General features: G+C 40.5%; 1 protein-coding gene across 3 annotated transcripts in view; it reads left to right on the top strand.

Annotated features, from left to right (window-relative positions):
- Window positions 1-12,615, top strand: part of LOC310684728 (phospholipase A2 inhibitor and Ly6/PLAUR domain-containing protein-like) — a 50,931-nt gene extending 38,316 nt beyond the window's left edge. For 2 of the 3 annotated variants that reach the window (XM_083456220.1, XM_083456219.1), the window contains exons 3-5: window positions 4,735-4,881; window positions 11,717-11,848; window positions 12,240-12,615. In XM_083456220.1, the coding sequence (XP_083312346.1) occupies window positions 4,735-4,881; window positions 11,717-11,848; window positions 12,240-12,403 (443 nt within the window). In that variant the 3' untranslated portion in view covers window positions 12,404-12,615. Of the gene's footprint in view, window positions 1-1,463; window positions 2,262-4,734; window positions 4,882-11,716; window positions 11,849-12,239 lie in introns of those variants that run through there. The other variant, XR_014514799.1, reaches the window with a different exon arrangement.
- Window positions 12,616-15,782: the final 3,167 nt, after the last annotated feature.

The raw sequence follows: 15,782 nt of genomic DNA, 5'->3' as shown, positions 1-15,782 counted from the left end.
TATGTCTCCCAGAAAACCATAGGTCCTAGGCTCAAAAGAATATGGAATAATCCAAATGATATAGTTCCATGAAATTAATATTTTCTCTATCGTTCCCCCATTTTCTTTTTGGAAAGGAATGATTCCATATTCATTTTAAGGCAGAGTATCTTATACTCGCACAGGTGGAAGTACCTACTTTACATAACAAATGCCAATCAATATGGGGGAAATACTCAGACTCACTCCCCACATATCCAGTAGTGACATCTCAATATTTTCCAGCTTGCAGCAACCATATGATGGTTGGACAACATGGAATGACTGTGCTACTTATGCCACCCTGAAAAGTATTTTATGGGACCTATGTTTGATTTATGGGTGGTGTTTGCAGTGATTTTATTAAACTCACAATTTAAGATTTTATTTGGGATGAACCCAGGGGCATAACTTGCACACAATTTACCCTTCCTTGACTAATGTAATTAGCAAAACCAAGAAATTACCTTGTGTTATGTGGCATCTATTGACAAACCCAGCATAACGCACAACAATATTCAATATTTATCATTTTCTCCCTTTTCCCACTCTTGTGGCCTATGAGACACCTGAGCATGCTTATGAACCAAGAGCAGGAATAACATTTACCGTAGGTTGACATAAACATCACTAGGACTAAATTAACAACAGCATTTTCTTTATTTTTTCCCTTTGGGGGAGAAAACTGCAATCACTAAGGAATAGAAATCTTTTTAGTTATAAAGTATAAAAAAAATTCATGAAACAGCCAGGAACAGAGCCAAGAGGAGCTGCATGTTTGGCTCTCCTATTTACTAAAATCAAAATATTTTCATTTTAAGATATAGAAAAAGGGAATAAATGAGGAACCAAAGTATGTATAGAAAAATTCACAGAAATAAGAAAATTCATCTCCCCCCATATTTTGGCACACAGAATGGTACAATATCATAGGAGATAAACAATTCTGCAGGCTTGGTGCAGGCATGAATAGGAGTGATGACCTCAGGAATTTGGGCACCTTTTAATATCTGAAAGGAAATAAAATTGAAGAATTTCATAGTCAGATACCACAACATAAGCAGATATGAGTTTATCACGGTCATTTGTTTTACAAAAGTCATCAATATACAGAATCAAGTTGAAGAAAGGAACATCATTAACATCATCATTAAGATCTGGATGAGGTGTGACACTGAATCAGAACCTTGTTTGCTACTTTTATAGGAGCTATTAATCTATAAATCAAATCAGGTTCAGGGTAAAAACAAGAAAAGGAAAATGAACTAAATTTCATGGGGGGGGGGAGTTGCAAGAATAGGCTGATCCAGCAAACAGTGGTTACAGTAGTAAAAGCTAACAAAAAATTAAATTAATTTTTATTAGTTTTCAGAATTTTAACAAATCAATCCAGATCATTTAAATTTAATACAATTTTTTTTTACAAAAAAGGTTTCCTGCTCCTTTCACAAACGTATGTCCATTGCTTCCTGATATTGCCACATTCATTCTTCTCTTTTAATCACTTCCTTCTATTAGTCGTAATCCATTTTCCTAGCTAACATTCTTTGTTTTTTTACACACAGCACCATTGTTATTTTCCAAACATATAAAATAACCATCTCACATGTGCAGCCTTTTCAGAAGTCTGTTCACAGACTTAGTGTGGAGAGAGATTAATTGCCAACTTTCTCCGTCCATTCCATTCCCTTGAAAACATCCCTTCCGTTTTTCAAGGACGTTCCGAGTTATAAATAACTCCCGAAAAGATGCCTTCTCTGTCATTAAAATCCTGGGGATCCACAGCTCACAGTTAAAAATCAAAATCATATTTATAAACTCCTGGGAAGTCTAATTACCGTACTTTTCTCTCTATAACACACAGATTTTTTCTCTTAAAAAGTAAGGGGAAATGTCTGTGTGTGTTATTGAGCGAATGTGTGGTCCCTTGAGCTAACTGGCCCGAGTGCAGGGGCAAAAATCAGGCAAAAATCCAATCGCGCATGCGTCAGGGAGGAGGGACGCCTGAAGAGAGGAAGCTGTTGCTTTCCTGCATTCTGCCTCAGGGTCTTACTGCCCACCCTCTTCTGTTTCGGTTGCTGTTTGCTCAAACGGAACAAAGAGCAGGGAAATCCCCTCCCCTCCAAGCAAGCAGAGGGGAAAGGAAAGGATCGCGTCCTTCCTTCTAATTCCTCTCCGTGCTCCGGTGCTGCTGCGTCCAGGGAAGCATTTTAGGGACTCGCAGGCAGCCGGAAAACATGCAGGTGGAAGAGAGAGAGAGAGAGGGCTGGCTTGGGTGGCTGGGTGGGGGAAAACTTTTGCCTTCCTTTCCTCCCTCCTGTTAAACCCCTCTCCTGCATTCTTAGCCAGCTGCTTCTCTGCACACCCCTCTCGTGCTCCTTGTCCCTTCTGTGTTTTTCCTTCCCTCCCCACTTAAAACATGGTTACAAAGCACGGATCCACATGGATCCTCAGGATCTTTGCATTGGGTCACCCCAAATTCACCATCAGATCACATAGCATGTCCATGGCTACAGCCTGCACCAAAAAAATCACGCACCCACTGTTGCCTGGGGCCACAATGGTGCAAAAACGTGGTTACAAAGCACAGATCCACAGGGATTCTCAGGATTTTTGCATTGGGTCACCCCAAATTCACCATCAGATCACATGTCTGTGGCTACAGCATGAGGCGCAAAAATGATACATCCACTGTTTCACTCAGAATCCCCCCCCCCCCCCGCTTTCCTCCTCTAAAAACGATGTGCGTGTTATGGTCAGGTGTGTGTTATAGAGCGAAAAATACAGTAGCAGTCCTTAGGAAACCACTCTCTCATCCACTCTTTCTTCATACAGTTCAAAAAACTGTATATAAAATCCATTCCTCTTCAGTCGAGACGGGAAGATTTTTTTTTTGTAAAACCCTTAATTGGGCATTAATCATTGGTCCTCTCTCTTCCTCCAAATAACAGATAACCTCTAAATGTCTGCACATTATTCTTTTGTGTTGCTGGAAAGGTCAACGGGGGGGGGGGGGAGCCATTTAGAAACCTTCAGAGTAAACATTGCTTTGCCTCCCCTCCCATTCTGGCTATTGTAAGTCTTTTTGCGCTTGTTGAAAATCATTAACATAACTTCAGGGCTCAAGTCCAGTCCTTTTGGCAGCTGATTAGTTGCAGCCCTTTACCATATGCCATTACAGGAGTGCCCCATAATTAATGCAATATTCCGAATTCTTGAGGAACTGATCACAGATCATGCCAGAAATGGAGGTTTGTCCATGGCAGGGACACATTTGTCAGGCTGCACCCGCACTGCCTTTCAAGCTGGGAGATATGAGTTTAAGTGACACCGTGGGATACCGCGCACTCCCCAGACCCCTGGGAAGCATTGCCAGGAATTTTACCTCATAAATCCTGGCTTTCCCCTGTCCAGGCAGCTACCCTGCCCTGGAGGGCAGAAGAGCTCAACCACCATGACCATGATGTCAGTACGCAACCAAAACCTAATTAGCTTTAATTAGTTTTGCCTTTTGTTATTTTAAAATCATTTTTATTGAAAGTTTTCAGCATGAAATCCAATAAAAGCCAAGCTAATCTAAAGAAAAAGGATACATAAAAGCAAGAATAAGAAAGGAAGAAAATAAAGAAGTGAAGGAACAAGAAATGAAGAAGAAATACAAAGCTCTCTATCACAGTTACCAGACGCCTGACATTTCAAACGAGTTTCTTAGAATGGAGGTTTTCCTCCCAGAAACCTAAAAGGAAAGGATGCAGGCTCCAAGTGAAAAGATAGGCCTGTAATGAAATGCAAATCTGCATAGGCACAGCCTCAAAAATAAGGAGGAGACTGTAAAGAACCACATCCAAATCAATGTTGGGTTTTTTTATACACTTCTAGATTACACGTGATTTCATTTCACCAATCAAAGGATCAAAGGAATCTTAATAGTTGAAACCAATTCTCTTTCTGTTCACACAATGGCCACAATACATTCTAACAATTTGTCCTTTTCACTGTTATGGAAAGCACATTTGCTACATACCATACCCAAAAGTAGCTAGTTCTGTACTCTAAAAGGCAGGCTGATTGGCTCCCTTGTTCTTTTGAGTTTCTCCTTGCACAGGAATGTCTGCAAGAAACCCACCAGACAACCAAACCAAACCCATCCACAGTCATGCTGGGCTGCAAACTGCACTCCTGGAAAGGAGGGATGGAATGGAGATTCTCAAACCAATCAGAAAGAATTTACCCGATCCAGGCCACCCCACCTCTTGTCAAATAGGCCTGTAATATATAGAAGCAGCACAAAACTCCAGACCCTTTTGGTTACAATCTGACAGCAGCTGAACCTACAAAAATATTTTTCATGAAAAAGGAAAACTTATTCAGACATTTCCCCATAGAAAGATGCATGGAAAAAGATTTATTGCCTTGAGATATGCAGTCAGAAGTTAGATCAAGAGAAGGAGAAAATTAGAGGAAAGAGAAAACTGTATTCTCCACTCTCTAAGAACTATCCTGGAATATTCACATGGTTTGGCAGAGTAATTTATACTGATTCAGGAAGAAACTACTTTAACGATTAGCTTGCTTAATTCAGTACTTGCCAGATTCTTTTTCTTTATTCACCCATTTGCACAACGTATGTTTATAAGGGAGCATCACAAAAAAATCATTCAGGAGAGTAATGATTTGAATTTTAGCTGATCTAGGTATTCCAATTATCTCTCACAGATGACTCTACAAAGCTTGAAACTGAAATGGGATGTACTACAGATTGCACCTCAGGGAGCTACAGTTTCACTTCAGGAAAAGGTCAATTCTTGCGGAATGTCAGGTTCTGCTGTCATGCTAGAGACTGCTACAATAAATTTTTTCAACGTAAGTATATGCTTGTTTGTATATATCCTCAAGCATAAATAGCATTGAGGCTTTAAGGGTTTTCCTTGGTTGCCCTTAGACAAACGATATCAAACAGATGGCATTGGAGATCTTCGATGAAGCCCAAGATAGATCACAGCTTCCCTGTAGCTGGTTAGAGGACACCAAAGGTGGTCCCCATGATACCTCATAGTAAGGAAAAATGTAAAGGTAAAGTACCCCTAGACAGTTAAGTCCAGTTGAAATTAACTATGTAGTGCAGCACTCACCTCACTTTTCAGGCCGAGGGAGCTGACATTTGTCTGCAACAGCTTTCCAGATCATGTGGCCAGCATGACCAAACTGCTTCTGGTGCAATGAGACACTTTGATGGAAGCCTGTAAAGGTGGTGTTTCCCCTTCGCAGTAACACTCCAGCACAGTCAGCTTCGTATTTACAGTCTTTATTACATATATACAAGAAACAGCTACAGTTCAGAATTACACTTCCAAACCCGTTGAGTCAGATTCGGGGAGTGGCTTCCTATGATTCCCATGCCAACAAAGTAGGTGTGAGAATTGCATGAGACATCTTTGATCCTTATGTTTCATTTCCCTCCTTGTCTGTGCTGATTTGAAAGCCCCCTCCCTTCCTGAGTCTGAGCTTCCTTCCAAAGCCTCTGGGTGGTTGCAGGGCTCTTCAGCATCCCTGAGCCCCTGCTCTCCCTGGCTACTCTCCACCCCCTCTTCCACTTCCTCTGTCTCTGGGTGGTTGCAGGGCTCTTCAGCATCCCCGAGCCCCTGTTCTGCCTCTTCTGTCCTTTGCTCCTCCAAATCCTTCTTGACATAACCCTCCATCTCTAAGCCTTCCCCAATCCCCTTCCTCCTCGCTGTTTGCGGGGGGGTTCCAAATCTTCCGGTAGCTCTATCTCTTTGTCGGTGTCCAAACTACTCTCTGGCTCTGCCCAATTCCTAGGTTTGGGCTTGTGGGGGTGTCTCCTGTGAAACTCTCTCTGCAACCATGGCACATGGACATGCTCCAACGGTTCCCAGGAGTTCTCAGCTGATGAAGCTCTCAAGCTACAAGGTGTTGTAGTTTCCTCCTGAGCCATCTGGAATCTAAGATTTCCTGAACTTCGTAATCCTTCTCTCCTTCTACCAGTGTAGGAGGGGGAGTATGTTCCATCCTCTCCCCCTGGTACCTGTGTGCTGGAATAAGTGGAGACAGCAAAGCCCTGTGGAATACTGGGTATATCCTCACTGTCTCTGGCAACCGGAGCCTAAAGGACACCGGATTAATCTCCTGCACCACCTCAAACAGCCCCAGCCTTCTTGGCTCTAGCTTCTTGCACCTCCCTTTGAACGGCAACCCCTTTGAGGACAACCACACCTTGTCTCCTACCTGGATTTTCTCTCCTTCCTGCCTATGTGCGTCTGAGGTCCTTTTGTAAGCTGCCTTCGATGTTTCCAGGTTTTCTTACACTATCTTATGCAAGTACTCCATTTCCTCCACAAACTCCTCAGCTGCTGGTACTGACAGCACCTCTTCCCTACCCGGAAAGGCCCTGGCATGCACATCCTAGTTCACCACAAAAGGCGCCATGTCCATGGATGTGTGCACTGCATTGTTATCCGCAAACTCGGCCAGGTTCAACTTCTCTACCCAATCGTCTTGCTGGTAGCATGTATAGCACCTCAAGTATTGTTGCAAGGTGGCATTGGTCCTCTCTGACTCTTTGTTTGTCTGTGGGTGCCTAGCTGAAGTTAAGCTAACTTCCACCCCTAACAACTGCATCAACGTCCTCCAGAAATTCAAAGTAAACTGACTTCCACGATCAGTGATTAGCCTTGATGGCATACAGTGCAACTTAAACACATGATCCATGAACAACCCTGCTGTCTCCTGTGCAGAAGGTATCTTAGAGCAAGGTACAAAATGTCCCATCTTTGTCAGCACATCTACCACCACCCAAATAACTATTTTTTTTTCTGTGACACTGGCAGGTTGGTAATAAAATCCAGGGATACCACTTCCCACGGTTTACTTGGGGTGGGTAACAGTTGTAACAGCCCGGCTGGGGCTGTCCTTTGCCCTTTGGCTCTCTGATAAACTTCACACCCCCTCACGTATTCTGTGGTATCCTCCTTAATCTTGGGCCACCAGAATTCCCTAGTGACTAGGTATATGGTCTTGCTGTGACCAAAATGCCCTGCAGTGGGGCTGTCGTGATGCTGCCTGAGAACTTTGGCTCGCAGCTCATCTCCTGGTATGTACAGCACCCCCTTGTAATACAGCAAGCCTCCTCTCTCTTCAAAACCACCTTCTCTACTTCTCCCTTGGTTCAGTTCAGCTAACTTCTTCCTTGCATACCCATCACCAGCAGTTAACGTCTGTAGCTCCCTATCATTTACTACCATTGCCTCACACTGCCACTGCTCTGATTCAAACGTGTGCCTTACTGTTGGAGGCGACTGCTCCTCCAAATACTCCGGCTTTCTCAACAGCACATCTGCCTGAGCATTTTGCTCTTCTGGCACATAGTCTAGCTTAAAATTGAACCCAGCAAAGAATTCTTCCCACCTGATTTGCCTTTGGTTTAACTGCCGAGCTGTCTTCCAGTATTCCAGATTCTTATGGTCTGTGTGAACCTTTAACTGCCATTGCACACCTGCCAAAAATGCTTCCAATTTTTGAACGCTTCAACTATCGCTAACAGTTTGCGGTCCCAAATCATGTAATTCTGTTCAAAGCTGTTTAACTTCCTAGAGTGAAAGGTGCATGGTCTCCAGTTTCCTTCCCTATCCTGCTGCAGTAACAGCGCCCCTATGGCCTGATTTGATGCATCTGTTTCTATTCTCCCTGACAAAGCCAGAAGGCATGGAAAAACTGTTTACCTAGTAATAACTCCACTTCTGGAACACCAGCTACATTGTGGCATCCTGGCCCTTCTAATATGGTGTTAGCACAGTTTTTTCTGAGGGGATGTAGGGGTACACATACCCCTAAACAGTTTGTGAATCTAAGTTTGGTCTCATTGAGGTGCGGTATTTCAATATGAGTAGAAAAATGAGAATACCCCTAAAAATTCCCGGATCATGTGGCCAGTATGACTAAACTGTTTCTGGCACAATGGGACACTGTGAAGGAATCCAGAGTACATGGAAGCACTGGTTATCTAGTAGTAACTCCACCTCTGGAACACCAGCTACAGGGTGACATCCTGGCTTTTTGAATATGGCGCTGCAAGATCCCTCAACCATGACCTTGGGGAACAGGAGGCTGAAAACTTTCAGTAATGCTCCCCAGATCAAAGAAAGTAAAGTGGAAAGGACAAGAAAGCAAAAGCCAATTAAGAATGCAAAGGTTTTAAATAACAGGCTTAACTTCCATAGACTGTTTGCATTGCTAGGGAATGAAGGGAAGTCTCCCAAACTAACCTAAGCAAATAAAAGGGAGAAAAAGACAAAGAATAGCTTGAAGTCCATGCCTAAACCAGCAACTAATGCAGGCTGAGAAAAGAGCATGGGTGACTGTCCTATTCTCCCTCTCCTGCATGAAGATGCCAATGCACAGGAAGCCATCCAGGATCTTTTGTTATTTAAGTGTCCCTGATCCCCCATGGCTAAAGCTCCCCCTCCTATGTGTAATAATACTACAGAAAGAAGCAGCTATACAGTGAACAATCTTTTTACTAAGTCCCAATGAAACACCAAGTGTTCCTGTGCAATTATCCTAAACCCAAAGGGATGATATCACAGGTGGAGTGCAAATTGCATATTTTACAGATTTTGAGACTAGTGAACATAAATCTATTTCACAGTATTAAGCAATATATAAGAATACATAATGCATGATGAATCACAGTGCATATTAAGCAATGGACAAAACATAGAAGTGGCAAATTAATCACATAGCCAACCCAGCAATAAATTCCACAACTCACTCCCTAAAAATACTGCTACTTGCCTACTCCTCTCAGGTTGAACTATGAAACACAATACATATTTAACAACAGACTGGGTGGAGTCTCTCTGGACTGTATTTGCACAGTGGCAACTAAAATTGCTCCCTTTTGATAACCTAGCTGCCAGCACCTCTGTCTCATCATTAGAGATAATATCTAGATCTGTATTGTGAGCATAATTAATTCCTGAAACAGAATACAATGGAGATGTTGCAGCCCTCTCACAGAACTAGGGAACTGAGGCTTAGGATTCGGAGAATTATATGGGCTGGATAAAAAGCATTAACTATGGAATTCTTCATATATTATTCTAAATGATATCATGGTGGTAAAGATGATTTAGAGACAATAGGTAGCTATTTAAAAGGTTAAAAGTTACTAATCTTGACAAGACAAGACAACCTTGACAAGCAATTCTTTTTTCCATTGCTTGAAGAAGTCCATGTTACTTATTACCAGAATTGTGTGAAGTAGAAATGACATCTTAGGGAAAATATTCATTTTTATCACCAAGATTCTTCCCAAAAGACAAAGTTTCATTCTACTCCATCTTCCTATTTCTTGTTTAATCTTACTCCACATATTCAGGGAATAATTTTGAAACAGATTTGCATTCATATTTGTTATCCAGATATCCAAATATATCACCTTCTTTTCTATCTTAATATAGTTATTTCTTGCAGCTTCTCTTTACCTTGCCGGTTTATATTTTTTGTTAACATTTTAGTCTTATTCTTAGTTATATAAAATTCCTGCTAAATTACCAAACTGCTTTATTACATCGAATACCTTAACCACACTTTCCATCAGGTTTTCCAGGAACAATACCACATCAACTGCAAATGCCCTCAGTTTGTAAGTTTGAAGGCCCACTTGGAGGCTTCATATATCATTATTTTCTCTAATATCCCTACACACCACTTCTTACCCTATAATAAGCATTAACGTTGAAAACAACCTTGTTTTGTTCCCTTAACAATAATGCATTTTTCTGATAGATACTATTATGTTTGCAAATTGCTCCTTATATATAATGCCTTTATTCCGCTCACAAATCTATCCCCAAACCACATTATAACCAGTAATTTCCCCCTAAAACACCAAGAAATATTATCAAATGCTTTCTCTGCATCTAAAACCATAGCTAATTGCTAATCACTTTTTCTTTTTCAAACAGCATTCCATACAATTCTACCTTTATCTTTTAATTCTCTTGTTGGAAGAACTCCTGTCTGATCTTCATGTATTAAGTTTCTTAACACTTGCTTAAGTCTTGCTAATATTGTAGCAAAAATACATAATCAGAGTTAAGCAGAGAAATAGGTCTATAATTCTCGACTAGAATCTTCTTTTGCTATCAAAGTAATATTGACATACTTCCAAGTATCGGGTATCTTCCCTAGTGTCAAAGCATTGTTCGTGATCATTTGTAAAGGTGGTATTAAGTACTTTGTAATAAAAAGCAGTTAGGCCTTCCTAATTATCGAAATTCATCTGGCAGGGGGAAAGACCAAGGATCAAATTTAAAATACTAACAGATGTTAAGGAAAGATTCCTTATTCTCATTGCCAGATTTAAAATTATATTATGAAGCAGCCTGTCTGATTTGGTTAAAGGAATGAATATCTTTACAGAATACAAATTTGTTAGATTTGGAAGGATATGGGAATCGCTATGGGTGGTATGTTCACCTGTGGTATGATAAGATAAAGGCACATTGAGAATTTTTAAATAATTGTATAAGGAGAAGTTTGTATAATGTGTGGACCTGATATCAAGACTTACATGAAAGAAAAACATATCGTGTTTTTTAGGAAATGCAGGTTTGAAAAGGTTGGAAGAAAATGGAGATGGGTGATACTCAAGCTCACATTTCTTCTGACTTTTCCAATATTTTCAAATTAATGTGTATTTTTGAAAACATGTATTAAAAGGTCTTATGGATCAAATTTCTGACATTGAAAAAGTTCTGCTTTAAGGAAAAGAAAAAAAATGATTAAAAATGTATGAAATGTTACTAGAATGGACAACAAAAGATGAGCTGGTTAAATCTGCAATGATGCAATGGGCTAAAGATCTAGCACATAATATAGAAATGGATGCATGGGAAAGGTTGGGAAAAATTGATATGAAATGTACTGCCTCATACTCTCAAAGGAAGTTACATGAAAATAATGTATAAATGGTATATATCAAATTGGCTAATAGTTGTAAATAATTGTTGGAAGTATAAATGGGTACATGGAACTTTCTTTTATAAGTGGTGGACTTGTAAGACAGTGAAGGTTTTTTTGGAAAATGACATATGATGAGATAAAAAAGATGTCTGAAGTGATTATATACAAAAAACAAAATCTCCTGGAGATTATGGGGAAAGAAGTTCAAAAAAATAAGATTAATTTGTTTCTGTATGTAACACCAGGGGCTAGGATTCTCTATGCACAAAAATGGAAGGAAGTAGAAGTTACCACCAAAGAAGAATGGATAAGTAATGTGATGGATTATGCAGAATTGGCAAATTAACAGGCAAAATAAGAGAATCTAAGAATGATTGCTTTGTGGAAGAATGGAAGCCCGTTTAAGACTATTTAAGGAATTATTGTAGGATGAACTCACGAGCAGGATTTGAAACATGAGCAGCATAAGAAATTAAAGAATAAAGTATTGATGTGTTGGTATATATGATAGAAGGTATTGTGCAGCAGAGGGAAAGAAGTAAAAACACCATGGAAAATGGGGTGGGGAGTCTGAAAAAATGATTATGCATTGATGTATAGATATCAATTTTTTAAAAAGGTAATAAGAAATTATTACACTGCAACAAAAGGAAGGTAGGGAGGGTGGAGAAATGGGCTGAAACCGTGTGTTGATTTTAGTGGTTGTTTTCCACAGTGCCAGAAGCTAAGCTAAATGGGCAGGAGTGTCCGACCTGTTTTCCTTCTTTCTCAAAAGCCTGTAAGGGCTCAGAGACCATCAAGTGCTATGATGATCAGACCCAGTGCACAGAATTTGTTGTTGATTATGGTAAGTAGCACAGCCAGCCAATAAGGTGGAGACAGGGTGGTGGGCTGCTCTCTTCCTCTGTTGGTGGCTTTCTGCCAGAAAATGCACTATATGTGTTGGTAGGGTGAAATTCTCTTTTTCTGAAAATATAACTGCGTTAAATTATCTTTGTTCTGCATATATATAGATGAGACACCATATTTCTGGGGTAGGGGTATGAGAAAGGAAGCAAAATAATCTGTTTGTTTAATCATGTGTGATCTGTTTGATCTCATGTATGATTCTGAGATGCCTTCTATGCTTGCTCAATACACTTCACAAAAATTAAAATGCTCCTATTCTCTCTTCTGCACACAAACTCACCTGTTACTACCCAGGAACTCATGTGAAAATGTCTCTTTCTCTTTACTAGATGACAGTGCAATTCCCGAAAAGGATTTCCATGGCTGTGCATCACCAAAATTTTGTGCAATGGCCAAGAATTCAATGCATTTTGATGCCTTTCCGGGCACTATAACCAAAGCACGATGCAGTGATACTCTGCCTCTCCTAGAGCAGCTGAACTTTGAAGGGTAGTTAGGAGAGAACAATGTCTTCTTCCATTTGGATCCCACTGTTTCTTGCAGCAGTGGAGGTGGAAGTTGCTTGTCTGGTGGTGGGAGTGGAAGAGCTACTGCAATTCACAGGACTCCTGAATCCTTTATTTGGCTTTTAATGCAGGGTGAATGGGATGCAGGGAATAGATAAGCTAAAGTAGGCATGTGGGGCTTGGGGGCTCTGTCTCATGATAATATATGGTATATGGGTTAAATTTATCTTTGTTCAAAATCAAAATAAATTGGTGTGGCAAATAAAACTGTGTTCTGTGTCTGTATTCATCAAATTAAGAATATTTGTTAGCTGCAGTGGCAAAGGGCAGTGCTTTGAAAATGAACAAATGGAGAATGATTTTATTGATTTATGATATATTTATACCACTCTATATTTCAAAGAAATCTGAGTGGCTTACAATATCATAAGGGCATCACAAAAGTTCAAACAAATACAATAAAAAGCTCCCCACCCAACTTAGCAAGAGGAAAGATTGAAGAAAGCTCTAAAATGCAGTCCACTGTTTGCAGTTGTAGCTGCTTTTTTGGAGATTTGCCACACAGCACTAGGCACCCAGTGCATACTGCTACTGTTTGGCAGAACTCTGGAGAGCCAGCGAGAGATTCAGGAGTTAGGAGGATAAGAGGATTTTTGTCTGGATTGCATTAAAGGCCCCTCTAGTTCACCATTCTGCTCCCAGAGCACTAAACCCCAGAAAACAAGGCATGAGCCCAATAGCCCTCTCTCACCTGGGATCTCCACTAACTAGTTTAAAGAGCAGTAGAGGCTGGTCACCATGTGTGGCATAACCCTCCCACTGAAAATGTCAAACAATTTAAAAAAGGCATTCCGAGAAATCTCAAAGCTGCACACTCTTTCTTGTCCCACACACATTTTATTTTTCCATTTCTGTCAAACCCTTATTCTCTGGCCAATCAGCTCTTTGCAATGCAGGAATCTTTAGCCCAACATGGGGTTTGCACCCACAAACTAGTCTCATGCTCTGCCAAGTGAGCTATCCCACTGCTTGAGCATTTACTCCTGGTCTAGTACGAAAGCATTTTAAGTGCATAAATCTTTTATGTTTTGCAATTAGGGAAGCATGACGGGGGAAAGAAAGCCCCAGATTAATAAATGCAACTAAGTGTGTGTGTGTGTGTGTGTGTGTACACAAACACATTAAACAATAAATACAACATTATAAAAGCAAACATAAAAACAAACATTAAAATACATACATACATACATACATGCATGCATACATGCATACCCTCCAACATTTCTCCATACAGCAATTGTAAAAAAGGCAAATTTCACACCTAGGCTCATCAGGAAAGGAATTGAATATAAAAATGTCAATATCATTGACACTAGTATAGAAATATATGCATTATTGTGTACATTCTCTTGGAAAAATACCCGGGAAGGCCGCCACCTTCCCAAGACACCGGGGCGTCTCTCCGGTGGTCACTCTCTGGCTGTAAATCTCCCTCAGTCCAGAGAGACCGGTGATAAGCGACCCCTCCCTCCTGAGAGGAGCACACTCGTCTTCTGGCATCTCACAGCAAAAGAAAAAGACAACCAGTAGCTATAAACTACTTTATTTACAGTCCATGTACAAAGAATCCACCAGCATGTTTGTGCTCTCTCAGCAGCAGTACAGAAAAGCATCTCACACAGATGTGAAATTAACTTCTCAACAATACTCCAATAGTACTGAGATTTCCTGTCTCACACTCTCAGACACTCACATGATATAAACAACACAGTGCTACTTGCTGAGCAGCTGGGGGTGGATAAAAATCCTAACATCACTCCCCCATTTTTAGGTAACCCTTGCTGCAAAAGCTAGTGCAGCATTAAGAGACATAAACAAACAGTTGTCATACACATAGTATACCCCTGTTGTACGAGTTCCATGTTTGGAACTACCTGCAACTGGGCTGACCAGTTCAAACTTCTGGTTACCTTTCTTCCATGGGATTAGAGCTTTTGCTCTACATTGGTCTGAGGAAACAGTGTTGGCTCTTGCAACCTTCAGGTGTGGCTTTGTCTCTCCTGTGGAAAAACCTTGTACCTCACTCAAGACCTCAGTGTCTGAAACCTAGTTTGAGCTGCTAGCCACACGTATGCATGCAACAGCTGTGTTAGCAAACTCCCTGGAGGTGGCAGTCCCTTTGTGACTCTCTCAGATCTATGTAGTAGGTGCAGATCCTCCTTGCTGGCTGGTTCTTCCTTGGGACTTTTGGGAGAACCACGATCAACAGTAAACAGTGGCTCTGGCAATTCCAGTTCAGCCACAGATGATGGCCTGGACATTGCTTGTGTACCTCTCTCAGTGACTGTGTCATCAGTAATAGACCTCTCAGTGGTGCTTTCAGTGTTACTCTCAATGTCAGAATCTACATCTGTGTTGGCATTGATGGGGAAACTGTGGAGAACCTCTCTCTCCTGTTGTGCAGTGCATTCTGCATTCCTAGTAAGAATCACTGTGTCAGAATCAGGCAATAAAACTCTGTATGGACCTTTCTCATAACCTATGAAAATGCCCCGTGCGCCTTTCACACCTTGTGGTATTTCTACCCCCATGTGAGACCCGAAAACCTTTAAGTGCTTGATAGAAGGTTTTCTCTGGAACAGTTTCTCTTTTTAAAAAAATAAATAATTTTTTATTAATTTTCCAACAAAGTTATACAATTTTATCCAAATTTTAACAAATAAAATCATTTTGGACTTCCTTCAGCTTCCCCAGTAATCGTCCATAGTTATTCTTCAGTACGCATTCCCTTCATTGTATTGCCTTTTATCTTCCCTGCCCCTTCTATTTCTTTTTGATAATACATCTTAACTTTTACAGTGCTTCTTGAAACCCCACTAGCGTTGTTTGAACATCACACACATTTTTCAGATATTCTACAAACTTTCCCCAGTCTTCGGTAAACTTTTGGTTTCTCACATATCTTATTTTCCCAGTTAGTTTGTCCAGTTCCGCATAGTCTGTCAGTTTGATTCTCCATTCTTGTATCGTCGGTATTTTCTCGTTTCCATTTCTGGACCCATAAAATTCTTGCTGCCGTAACTGCATACTGAAAAAGTTTACAGTCCTTTCTTCTTATTTCTTTTCCTGTAATCCCTAAAAGAAAAGCTTCTGGTTTCTTTACAAAAGTATATTTTAACATCTTTTTCAATTCATTATATATCGCTTCCCAGGAACTCTTCACTTTCTTACATTCCCACCACATATGATAAAACGTTCCTTCTTTTTCCTTACATTTCCAACACTTATTACATGTCTTATACATTTTTGCTAATTTTCCCGGTGTGATATACCATCTATAAAACATTTTCATCACATTTTCCTTCA

The sequence above is a fragment of the Podarcis tiliguerta genome (genome assembly GCF_965153285.1).
Source record: "Podarcis tiliguerta genome assembly, chromosome: 8".
Classification (NCBI taxonomy): domain Eukaryota; kingdom Metazoa; phylum Chordata; class Lepidosauria; order Squamata; family Lacertidae; genus Podarcis; species Podarcis tiliguerta.
Note: the sequence above shows the minus strand (reverse complement) of the source record. Positions and strands in the feature narration are given on the sequence as shown.